The 12,437-nt window shown below is 37.2% G+C and overlaps 2 protein-coding genes across 2 annotated transcripts; both read right to left on the bottom strand.

Moving 5' to 3' along the window:
- Positions 1–3,517, bottom strand: LOC131168866 (uncharacterized). The gene is made up of 5 exons (XM_058146533.1): positions 3,317–3,517; positions 2,284–2,869; positions 1,488–2,075; positions 338–1,392; positions 1–236 (listed from the first exon to the last, which is right to left on the bottom strand). The coding sequence occupies exons 1-5, from the start codon at positions 3,428–3,430 to the stop codon at positions 159–161; spliced, it is 2,421 nt and encodes an 806-aa protein (XP_058002516.1). The 5' UTR covers positions 3,431–3,517; the 3' UTR covers positions 1–158.
- A 1,290-nt stretch (positions 3,518–4,807) lies between these two features.
- On the bottom strand, positions 4,808–11,785 carry LOC110667686 (uncharacterized protein At1g51745). Its single transcript, XM_021828606.2, has 4 exons — positions 11,051–11,785; positions 8,356–8,918; positions 7,887–8,186; positions 4,808–6,744 (listed from the first exon to the last, which is right to left on the bottom strand). Exons 1-4 carry the CDS (start codon positions 11,230–11,232, stop codon positions 5,480–5,482), a joined length of 2,310 nt encoding a protein of 769 aa, XP_021684298.2. The 5' UTR covers positions 11,233–11,785; the 3' UTR covers positions 4,808–5,479.
- Positions 11,786–12,437: the final 652 nt, after the last annotated feature.

The raw sequence follows: 12,437 nt of genomic DNA, 5'->3' as shown, positions 1-12,437 counted from the left end.
TGTTGCCAAATGGAAAACCATTGATAAGGCAATACTGATGTATTCCGTCTTTATTCAATCATAATAAGCAAAATGTTGGGTATTATTACTCATTCAGTCTTTCTCATATCACTCTGGTATGCACACATGTGCTATCTGCAATTTAATGTCAAAGCGTCTCAGTTCTTGTTTTCTGGTTCACCAGCAGCTCTACAATTCTCTGTCAGTGCCTGCAAAGCTGGTCTAGTTCCCACCTGCTGTACATAGAACATGCTTTAGCTTTATCACGATACAACACACTAATTTGACAAGTTCTTAAAAGACTAGCTAAAGAATAAGGACGTATTGGTGTCATTACCTTTGAGACATTTCTAGCCTCCTTGGCAATCTGCAGTTCTTTCAGCATCTTAGTTAGCTTCCTTAGGCTAAAGTCCTCATATTTCTCTTCATTAACAACCTTCTTCACTTTATCTTTGTTAGGCTCTATTTTTCTGCCATTGTTGTCAATGTTCTCTTTGTTGATGTCTGCATAGATGATCTTCTGAATTGTTGTCTGTTTCTTAGTAGAAGATTTCCTTGTTGATTCATTTGGCAGAGGAGACTGAACCTGAATTATGTTGGCTGCAAATGGTGAGGAGATCACCATGCCACATGTGAATTGATCTCTAGAAACAACAGGTTGATAGGGACACATTTGCTTTGAGGAAGTTGGCGACTTGTTTAATGTTTGAATGCATTTGTATGCAGCCGCAGCAAATTCTTGTTCTGGAATCACATGGTCATCAACCAAAGGAAATTCAGCAAATTCTTGTTCTGGAATCACATGGTCAGCAACTTCACTGTCTGAAGAAGCCATAATACAACAGAAAGGGCTTTTCTGGACTATCATGTCAGATTCTTTAGCTTCAATTACATTAACATCATCAATATTATACTCATTTGCCAAGTTATCTGAAGCTTCCTTGCATTTTTCATACCGGAGAATGAACCCAGGGCTTCGAGGTTCCTTTCTGCTCTCTGACTTCTCATGATCACCTTGTGGAAGAAGTGGAGCCTTCTCTTGGATTTTTTCTGTATTGTTATTTTCTTGAACTTCTTCAAGTGATCCATTGCCATCACAATCTTCCTCAGTAGCAGCATCTGGATGCGGATCATTAATGTCATGATGCTCATTCTCCATCAAATTCATTTCAGAGCTTTTGTCCACAGTTTCAGATACCTCAGGGGTCAATGAATCGATGACCTCAACTGAAACTTCATATGGAATATTAACAATTGTTTCCATGAATAAAACAGAATTGTCATCAGACACTTCTACAATCAAAGAATCTTTATTGCCATTCAATTCTTTTTCAATTTCTGGATTCAATGCAGCATTCAAAGTCTCAGAGTTTTCAGTTATCACATCTGGTCCTGAACACAGCACATTAAAATGACTTGTAAATAAAAAAGAACAAGGAATTCTAGAATGTGGTTCTACAAGAACTGGAAAGAGGAAAATAACATACCGTTCTCATCCATGGAATCACAATTCATATCTACTGCCTTTTCTGAGGTTTCCACTAGCAGAAAAAATGATTCTTCTGAACTATTACTATTGTTTTCATCGTCTTTTCCAAATCCTGAATCATTATCCAAATTAGTGCAAGACTCATAACCTACTTCCATTTTCACACTGCAATCAACCACTTCATTATCATTTATCTTTTCATCCTCTTGAAGTTTATTTTCACTTTCACTCTTTAGCAACTGATCTGTGTTCTGGCAAAGAACGACTGAACCCACTTCATGGTTAGTTCTATTTTTGTGGTCATGAAGTTCATTCTTCATTTCACTTCTATTCTCTGGAGGTAAATCCAAGTTTTGGAGGGAAACTACTGAGTTATCCATTTCATGGTCATCAGTCTTGTCCTCTTGAAATTCATGCTTCATTTCACTTTGATTCTCTAGAGAATGCTCCAAGTTCTGCCATGAAAGAACTTCTGAACCACCCCCTTCCTGGTCATTACTCTTGTTGTCCCCTTGAAGCTTCATTCCACTTTCATTCTCTAACGACTCATCTATATTTTGGCATGAAAGAAGTTGGGAATCACATCCTGCGTGCATTAATGTCAGAACTCAGAACCTAAAAACCAAAACACAATAAAATAGATACTTAAAATTATTTCCCTACTACACTTGATAAATGAATTCTAGTGTTGTCAGTTATTTATTTTTTCCACGATTTACCTGGAAACTAATCGTAATCTAGCGGAAAAACGCAAAAGAAAGTTACAATTCTTGGACAATAACACAAACACATACCAGGCACATCATTCTTCTGTTCAACTTCCTTAGTTTTCTCACACAATCCCTCAATCTTCACAGCTTCAACTCTCCTTTTCTCCAAGCTCAACTCTGCCATGCTTTTCTCCAACAATCTCACTGACTGCCTTGTAGCGTACACTGTCTGAACCGATTTCTCATCCTTCTGACCCTCAATTTTCCTCCTAGTTGAAACTGCTGGAGTCTTACTTCGGGAGGTTCGTATTGCTGGAGTCTCTGGCACATCACTTTTCTCTTGACCTACTAGTTTCTCATCCTCCCCAACTTCCATCAATTGGGCATCCATTTTTCGGGTTGCTGAAGCAGCTGGCGCCCTTCTCCTGGTGGTGGTCATTGCTGGAGTCTCCGGTAGGTTAACATTCTTGTTTTCTTGCTCAGGCTCTTCAGCAACCATTCTTCTTGTTGCATGGCGAGTACGAGTCTTGGGTTGTGAACTTTCAGGCTCAACATTAATAGGTTTTCTCCTAGTTGAAGTTCTGCATGCAGTTCGAGGCTCCGCATTTTTAGTTTTCTCCGGTGATTCCTGAGGATCGGATCTGGTGTTGAGTTCATCAAGTCCTTCCACCTGGAAGGAGGGGAATTGAATATATCAGTGTAAATCAATAATTCAAAACTACAAGGCACACCCAAGCGTTCTTTCATGTTCTTCTCAATCTTCTCAATGCTACAGATGGCAATCCAACAAATTTTGAGTAGAATTCTCACAAGAATAAAAGATTTTATGGAAAAACATCATTACACAAAGAATCAAATTTCTAGAAATCACAAATTTTGTTTTTACTTGTTTTACTTTCGTAATTTCTCAGCAACCAGCAGGCTAGATTTATTATATCAATGTATCCAATGACTTCTTCATTGATATATTATAATAATTCAAAAATAACCATTGATAGAATGATAATCAAGATCTAGTAACTCTCAGATTTCTGACATTTTCATGTGTTACCTTATGACTTCTCAGTAATCAACAGAAACATGAAATGAGTACTCAAGGATTAAAAGCAAACATTACCTTCTCAAGAGCTTTGAGAGCATCGGCCATGGCGACATTGGTCATGTTTGCTGGGATCTTGTTCTTCTTGCAGAGAGCTTGGAGCTCTTTCCTTGCAAGACTGTGAAAATCCATTTCCGATCGGAGAATGACAAATATGTAACGAGATGTTTTCTGGTAGTGAAAGACTGCTGCTTTATTTTTCTTGTCGATAGTGGGAGGGAGAAGTAGGGATACATATATGTATATATACGTATCTGGTGATAAAGTTGGAGGTGTTTAGAGACAAACGTTGGAGAAACCCTAGAACCTATGACCGTTGGCGCGTGGATTTGAAATTTGAATTTAGGATGGGGTATTCATTTTCATTGGAGAATTTATGCCCCATATTTTTCCGAGGGTTGGAAAATTTCAGATTTATTTGTTTTGATAAATATTATTTTGATAAATATTATTTTGAATAATATATATATATATATATATATATATATATGCGCGCGTTTGTGTGCCTGTGTTTATTTTTTCATTATTAAGGCTAATAGGGCAAATTTTATGAATTTACCATTTTTTGAAGTGATAATGGGCCCAATGGCCCTAGAAGAATTTCCCCAGACAAAAGAAGAAGTTTAGGCTCCCTTGAAATTCCATTTCTTAATGTTTGCCTTCGTTGTTGAATTTTGCCAATAAATTTGGTTTTTAGTTTTATAATTCATTATCTTTTTTTTTATTCTAATTATTTCTAAATTAATTTGAATAATAAATTTGATAATTTTATGATTAAAATTATAAAATTCATAATTTAGGTTATTGCAAATCGAATTCTATTATTTAAAATGTTATAATGCCACTTCAAATACTTGGGCTTGATTTGAAAGTCCTCCCTTGCCACATTTTTCCGATGTAAATTTATTATTATTATTTTTTTATTTAGCCACAATTTAAATTCTTACAATGACTCTAATACCACTAAATTTTTCACTGAATTAAAATTCATTAAAACATATAATTTTAATCGCTCACACAATAAATATTAAAAATAATTGGAAATTTTTATTTATATACCACAATGCATAACTAAAGACGCAAAAAATGAAAGAAAATGGGAAACCCACTTGCCATCTGCTAGATAAAATGCCACCGAGAAAGTTCATAAATGGTTGTTCTGAATCTGAATTCTTAAAGATGGCTAACAGAGATTGAAATGAGTAAGAAAACAGTGAAGAATAGAAGATGTAGTAATCTAGAACAGGTATTTGTTCAATAAAAAGTACTTGTTCAATCCAAAGAATTATCATCTCTTCCAACAGCTTTCAACAAAGAAAGATGAAATCCAGAATTTTGAGAACGCAGATCAGAGGATAAAATATGCTTTTCACTACATCACATCTGCTAAGCTTAAACATATATGGCAAAACAGTAAGCAAAAATATCAATGGAAAGAAGGATAAGCAAAACATTAAGCAGCCATGATAGGTTACCGGAATAAAAGCACTATAAAAAGCAAATCCCACAGGAACAATAACCTACAATTTAAATTCTTCATTTGTAACATGTAATCTTTTTTGGGAGTTTTGCATTTTGTGCATCATATAGCATATTTGTTACCCCTACACAGAGTACTTATTCTACAGAAGCACAATGGCCAAAGCAGGATGCCATAGCTCTCATCAGTCCACCTAATGATTGATTAAATGAAACTATAAATACAAAATGAAAGTCCACATCGATCCCCACTGTACCGGATTTCTCTATACTTCTCTTTTTTTTATAAAAAAAATAAATAAATAAAAAGAAAACCTAAAAACATGTAAACATGAACTCATATGGAAATAAAAATATACATAAATCTATCCGAATATCAAACTGCCTGCTTCTATCGGTAATAACCAGTGATTACCTTCTTTTCTGTCTAATGAAAGCTTTTCCTTCAGTACCTTGCACACCAATATCTGGCAACACTAAAATCATAACAATCATATGTTGAACATGTTCCCCGTATATAGATCACCCATGGTTACCTGCTTCATTTAATGTTCAATTAAAAGGTAAACGAGTCCTCACACAGGCAATGCCAACAAAGCATAAAGGTTTGGGTGCAGAATACTTTTTGTCAGGAGGAAATTAGCAGCAATTATTGCATCTGCAGTATTAGTTAACAATCCCATATAGTTTGGTACACGCTAACTATGATGGTTGTCTCTCTGCATCCCTTTTTGAGATAACCGCTTTACATGCTGCTTTCAATGGTGGTCTATTGATCTTCTCAAGTAACCTACTGAAGACTAATTTTACAGGTATACAAGCAACTGTGGTTGGCCTAGATGTCTCAGGTTTGATAAGCCCATCCATTTGACTAGTACTGGTATAATGTAAGGGCTTACTTCTGAAATTCTGTTGAACAGCAATTGAAGACAGGGTTCTTGTTTTTTGGTTAGATGATAAGCATGCTTTCTTAGCCAGCTTTCTTGGGAATTTCCTATCCATTGAAGGCCGAGAAATGTGGGGAAGGCTCTTCCGTACCAAGCTTGCCTTGTGACTGAAACTCCCTACACTAGACTTCCTAAATGGCGACCGTCCTTCTTGATCTATGAATGGAGGATCCTCAGCATCGTCAGCACCCAATACTAATGATAAATGAGGGCGTGGGACCCTAAAGTTGGTCCTTCGAGCAGTCCTCCAAGCTGGTGGAAGTGAAGTATTTCCATCATGTTCAACTGCTTCATTGCCATGATAATCACTTGTAGAAATAAGAGTTTCTGATGAACCATCTTCCAGGGCTTCAATTTGTATTGGATGACCTATAATTGCCTGCCCATTTAACTTGCTCATAAGAGAAACAATAGGAACACGTTCTTTTTGATAGCTCGCTTGGACCTTTACATCCACATCAACCAACATGGACCTTGCCCTTCCACCATATGGATGACGTCCAAAAACTATTGGATTGAAGTGTTCTGCCCTGTCCTCCCAATGTCCTATAAAAGCAGGACCATCTTCCCAAGCCATGCCCCTCCTATCAATAATATTATGACCAGTATTATTTCTACCTTTGGATGCATACCTGGATGCATATGAATAATGTCCATTATCCAGGCCAACCATCTGTGTCTGAATATATTTTCTGCCCAAATCACCATCATCAAAACCATATGACCTTTGACCCAAAGTACCCTTTATCCCTTGGTAGGTTCCATGAAAAGGACCATTTAAAAGTTTTCCCTCAGCTCCATCCACAGACTTTTTTGTAAGGTGCCGAATATTTCTTTTCCCTTTCAATTGCCATTTGGACACTGCCTCGTTAGCAAGAAATGGATCATCAGGATAAAGATGGGACATTTCACCAGAAAATGCTAATTCATCAGCGTCCTCACTGCTTGTACTTCCATGTTCTCCTGGTGCTTCAGGTTGTCTCAGGGCATTCCGTTCAGCTTCCGTAGGCATAGAAGTACCTGAACAGACAAGCACAGACGCTAATGAGACCTAAATAAATAAATTTTTGAAAAGAAAAAGATGCATAAAATTAAAATGAACAAGCTAAAACAAAATCCTGCATAACAAATCAAATTTAAAAATGAAAAAACAGCAGTAAAGACCACAAACATTTTCATGAATATAAACACAACAATCTCTGTAATTACTGCACCCCTGCGTCCACAGAATGTGAAAGGACCATATTTTACCCAAAGAAAAAAACGCAACAACTGAGAGGAGGGCCACTAGATCCATAAAATGTGCAAATTAGTAAAATTAAGGTCCTAGCAAACAACAGCAAAGCAATTACATTACTTGTGTTGCAACATCAATGGTACTAAAAAAATCATGTAGAAATCCACAACCACTAATGCTAGCTCATGCTTATCCCACGTCCCAGACCTTAAAAGGGATGGGAGAAAAGGAAGGAAAGGGAAAAGAGAGAGCCTGGAGAAGGAACCTAACCAAATACCAAGAAGAAAAATGAAAAGAAGATAATGAAACAAGTTTCCAGCTCAAAATTACAATAGAATGCCTACTTAAAATGTAAGTGCAGTTGTAGTTTCCATGTTGATCCCGTTCTTTTCCTTAATGTTTCATGTAGCTATTCCCCGCTAAATAACAAATGCGAAAAAATGCTCAAGTTCAAACATAAAAAAACATAAAAAAATTAAGTGACAGAATCTCCACTAATTTCATATTATTTCTAGAGTGAAGAACATTTTATGCATTATGAAAATACGTGCCTTCCCATTTGCATCAAAAGCAATACGCAAAGAGAAAAGTATAGGCACCTTAAATTAATGTAACTACTTAATTCATTACTGAAAAAAAAAAGGAGGGAAAAACGCAGGAGAAGAAGGGTGCTTGGCATAGTAACATTTTACATGGCTAGGAATATTGTTCACTACCAGCTCAAAAATTACATTCAGGAATCCAAAATTAGAAAAAATAACCAGCAAATATAGTGAAGTTCTGAAATAGAACAGACATTATCAGCCATGAAGCAAAACAATTGATATCTCAAACACATGCAGCACTAAAGATAAATAAAGCAATCAATTTGTCACTCAATGGAAAATGATGACAATGACACATATAGGAACAGTAAATACTTGACCTGGAAAAACAGTCATTTTTCCAGCCACATCTGGTTCAGTCTCAGAAGAATCAGACTCAGACTCAAAAGAGTCAGTTTCGGAAGAGTCAGATTCAACATTTTCCATAAAACCAGAAGAAGAGTTCTGTTCGTTCAAGGAACTATCATGAGGATGGCCACCATCATCTTCAAACTGGGAAGACAACATGTTAATCTGGTTTGGAGGAAGTTCTTTATCATCCAAAGAATCACTAGACTCAGCTGGTAAGTGAACATTTCTACTTCTCTTGGCCAGGGAAATAGCCCCTATCTCATCCACTCCTGAAATAAGTAGACACAACACCACAGTCAGATTGCAATAAATGAGTGACTTCCAATTTTGCCCTATTATGCAATATTTGAACAAGAGACTGGCTCCTGTCATGTCTCTTGACCAAAAATTTTCATAGTCAATCCTCATATGACCTCTTTTTGTATAAAGAATGTTTACCATTTGCATGATTTGTTCTTTCCATGTTAGGGGCACCAACAGGATGAGCTTGAAAGTGATTATCTGCCATAGGTATCACAGAACTATCTGAATCAACAGATGATGGAAGCTTTCGCTTTAAAGGAGCAGTTCTGAGCCCAAAATCCCGCAATCCTCTCATCCGTGGTGTTGCTTCAGAATGATCATCTTCTGAGATTAGCAGATTTCCATCCTTGGCTTTCAAGGGATTGCCAATAATCTCATCTTTGATACCCGTATTCAATTTGGCATTTCCAGGTTTTCCACTATTATTTGCCAAACTTTCTGAAGCAATACCAGACTCCTTCTTTGTAGGCCCAGATGATTTACTTCTTTGGTGATCAGCAGCTGCACTTTTTCCTTGTTTTTTCAACAGTTGTTTTTCAAGCTCAAGTGCATGAAGAATTGCATCTTCTCGACGTGCATATTTTTCTCTTTTTTTTATTGGCATGCCCTGGGCTGATTCAGCCCTTTCAATGCAATCATCAAACTCACCACATCGAAATGCCTTAACACGCTTAGATTTTTCTAAATTGTACCAGTCCCTGAAGAAGTACCAGAATTTTTTTTTTCATTACTAAAAGCATGCTTCAAATGAACCAGAATAAGGAAGTAATGTCCATAAAGATGAAAAATAAGTAACTTGAAATAAAAAGTAACATTTTGTTCCAACGTTTTTCAGGGAGAAACATGGGAGAAAATACTCGAACATCAATATATCCAATAGGTGTAGCATATCAAGAGAAGACTTATCTCTCCAACAGATTACTTTTCATTCTTCCCATTTTTTCATCTTACATATAAAAACCATAGGAAAGACCAAAAAAGTGAAGTGCAATCCTTATCACAGGGCATAAAACAGAAATATCACAAAATAAAATATCATGTTTAATACCTCAAGATACTATAAAACGTGAGAAAGAAGAAGAAAAATATAGGCTAAACCAAGAGCCATGAATATAATGTCTTCAAGTCAATATCGCTTGTATGCAGGTAAGAAAGAATTCCATTATCTCTCAATCAAATACACTTGATTAACAGCAAAGGAATTGCTCTTCAAGCCAACTTATTTTTTAGTCCAATTCTAAATCCAGATAAGTAAGCTACAAGTATAAAAAAAATCTCAATTATCTTGTATATTAGAAATGCATAATCCAGTAGGAAAGTGCTCTTGTATGTTATGTTTACCAAAAAAAATAAAAGGAGGAGGGTGTGGGGTGGCGGGGGGGGGAGGTGTGTTGGGGGGTGGGGTGAGGAAAGGGGAGGTAAGAGGGGCAACCAATTCTTACCCAATAAGACTATCGATTTCATGCATTGCACATCACATTTATCTTCTAAATTAATCTTGTATACACATGGTGGAAGACATGACCACAGTGCAAGTAGGTGATTAAGAAACAATACAGTGCAACTAGGTGATTAAGAAAACCATGTCCATTTCTGTAATCAGTGAGGTTATAAGCTTGCTGCAGTGTCTACTTATATTACACTCAATTTCTGCTTTGGGAAAAACCTCAGGTTCAAGGCTGAACACTAAGTCTAGCACCTCTATCGTGGTCAGATGGGCAATGTAACTGAGGTGTGTGCCTTATTGCCGAGACCTGCACCTTTTATAGGCACAAGGTGTGTCCCTCTACATTTTATGTGCCACCATTTATTTTTTCTATTAACTTGATGTAATTTAATTTATACTATTGATATAAGGTTGCGTATTAGTAAATGGAGTATTGTCATACAAGCAATGAAAGTAAAAGTAACAAAACAAGAACAGAGACAAGGACTGGATAACATCAGAGAAAAAGAGAAGAACAAACAATAGTTCTACCAAAAGCAAGAAAAGAATAGAGGATAACAAGATCACCCTCCCTCCAAATACCATTTCCATATTCCCAGCTAAAGAGTCTCCTCTCTCTCTCTCTCTCTCTCTCTCTCTCTCTCTCATTCTTCTATTTTCCCTCACCCTCTCCATCATCTTCTCGTCCCCCGGCGCCGCCCGCTCCCCGCCGCCCCCCCCCCCCCCCCAACTCCTCTCCTCCTCCTCTTTTCTCTCTTTCCCTCTACTCTTCCTCTCTCTTTCTCTTGTCATGTTTTTTCCCTTTCTTTCACCTGTTTCTTCCTTTCTTTCATTACTTTATCCAACTGAATTCTAAGAAGCCTAGAATATTGGTGTCCCTCACTACTAAGGAGATAAGAACTCATTTTTAATATTTTCTTCCTCTATCTTCGTTAGCCCTTTACCTTGGTATAAAATTTTGGTATAGAATATTAATTTTTGTCTTACAAATTTATGTTGTTAATTTTGAATTTTCTAACAAATTTCTCTGCTTTGCATCTCATCTCTCAAAGGTACAGCAAAATTGTCAAAGGACATAACACTCTGCTACATATACAGAGGCAAACCCAACAATAGACCTATCACTTGCCCAAAGGAAAAAAAGAAATGTCATGAACAATACTAGTAACAGCTTCGGCATCCATTTGTCCGTATACATATGTAATAGAATATGTCGTTGCAAATACAAATGCACCCTCTAAAGCCAGAATATCAAATACTTCTCAATCCAAAAGGTTTGGACAAGTAAAAGAAGTGAACCAGAGATTTGGTAAATGATAGATATCGTATTAAAATAAGATATAAAAAAAAAGGTCAACGGCAAGCATAGATAATAAGACGTACACACTAGCGTCTTCTCTTCCAAGGAGCTTGACCGGAGTCCCTGTTCGGGGAGAAGTGAGATTACACTCTGCCAGCTCGTCAGGGCCCAGTATCTTCCCCGGCCACCACGAGCCGTTCCTCCTCCTCACCCAAACGATCGGTCCTATACCACAATCAGCCGCACCGGATCCCGAACCCCCCATCGCCACTCTCTCTCTCTCTCTCTCTCTCTCTTAATATTGGCAAACAAGGGCACGCCCGCCCGCGAGCGCGCTCTCTATTTCAATTTCTTTAGAGTGAAATTCAGCCCCCAGCGAAGAAAAGAGAAAAGCGGAGGAACCGAAAACAAGCGTGAGCGGATGATCTGCACGGAGGGAAAATAACTTCCATTCAGATTTGGGGATTTTTCATTTTCATTTATATGTTTCTAGGGTTTTGTCTCTGTTTCAATTTGATGATTGTCCTCTCTCTCTCTCTCTCTCACACACACACACTCTCTAGAAGCTTCGGAGACTATGAGACAGTCGGCGTCGGCGGGTCCGCTAGGGGCCGTGGTGGTGGAGATGGCAGTAAAGGAGGTTTGAATCTTCGTTAATATGGTTGGGCGGTTGTTTGGTTACAGAGACGAACGGGGTTGGTTATAGTATTTGTTTGGGTATGGAAGGGAACGAACCAGTGGACGATGTGAAGAAGAGTGGTAGCTCACTGATTTACACGCGGATAACTCGCACGAGTCATTCAAGGTCCAATGCCTAACGCGTGCTCCTCATGCCTTTATGTTCATTGCCATTTGGGCCCCCATGGGTCTCCTTTTCACATCCACATCCACCAGAAGGTAAATTTTCAAAGCTGATATCACCGTCGAACGTGCCAGGGCCGGTTTGGATCGGAATGACTTTGAACTATTCGATTAATTTGGTTTAATGTGAATTTTTCATTAAAAAACTCATCATTAAATTTAATTAAATCAAAATTAAATTAAAATTAAAAAATTTAGTAATTTCAAATCAAAATTATTAATTCTAAATTGATTCAGCAGTCACAGGTTATTCTTCTGCAAGTTGCCTAATTTTTCTAGTCTTCATTTCTTTGTTTTTCTTTTGGTGTCCATTCAACCAAGTCAGTTATGTTTCTTTGTCAAACTCGATGAGAAAATCGTGCCAATGTACCCTTGACAACTTTTAATCAAAGTGTTAGTTGAATTTTAACGTCATTATTAAAATCTTACACATTGACTTAAAGCAGCAATGCAGGGAAGCAGACATGATTTTGGACTGAAAACCCCAAATTTCGATTTAAAGATTAATATTAATCAAGACCAAATGATTCTAATTTTAACTTCAATTCAATTCTGATTAAATTTAATGGTTAATTTAAAAAAATGAAAAAACCAATTTCAATCCAATTT

This window comes from Hevea brasiliensis, chromosome 5, assembly GCF_030052815.1.
Source record: "Hevea brasiliensis isolate MT/VB/25A 57/8 chromosome 5, ASM3005281v1, whole genome shotgun sequence".
NCBI classification, from domain to species: Eukaryota; Viridiplantae; Streptophyta; class Magnoliopsida; order Malpighiales; family Euphorbiaceae; genus Hevea; species Hevea brasiliensis.
The sequence above is the reverse complement of the archived record's forward strand: the minus strand, read 5'-3'. Positions and strand labels throughout refer to the sequence as shown.

Bases quoted from the DNA above. Each gene is read 5' to 3' on its own strand.
- LOC131168866 (XM_058146533.1), bottom strand. From the start codon at position 3,430: ATGGATTTTCACAGTCTTGCAAGGAAAGAGCTCCAAGCTCTCTGCAAG. The intron at 2,870-3,316 runs GTAATGTTTGCT...CCCTCCTTCCAG, and splicing joins CTCTCAAAGCTCTTGAGAAG to GTGGAAGGACTTGATGAACT. The intron at 2,076-2,283 runs GTATGTGTTTGT...TAATGCACGCAG, and splicing joins ACAGAAGAATGATGTGCCTG to GATGTGATTCCCAACTTCTT.
- LOC110667686 (XM_021828606.2), bottom strand. From the start codon at position 11,232: ATGGGGGGTTCGGGATCCGGTGCGGCTGATTGTGGTATAGGACCGATC. The intron at 8,919-11,050 runs GTACGTCTTATT...GTACTTCTTCAG, and splicing joins GGAAGAGAAGACGCTAGTGT to GGACTGGTACAATTTAGAAA. The intron at 8,187-8,355 runs GTAAACATTCTT...TACTTATTTCAG, and splicing joins AAGAACAAATCATGCAAATG to GAGTGGATGAGATAGGGGCT.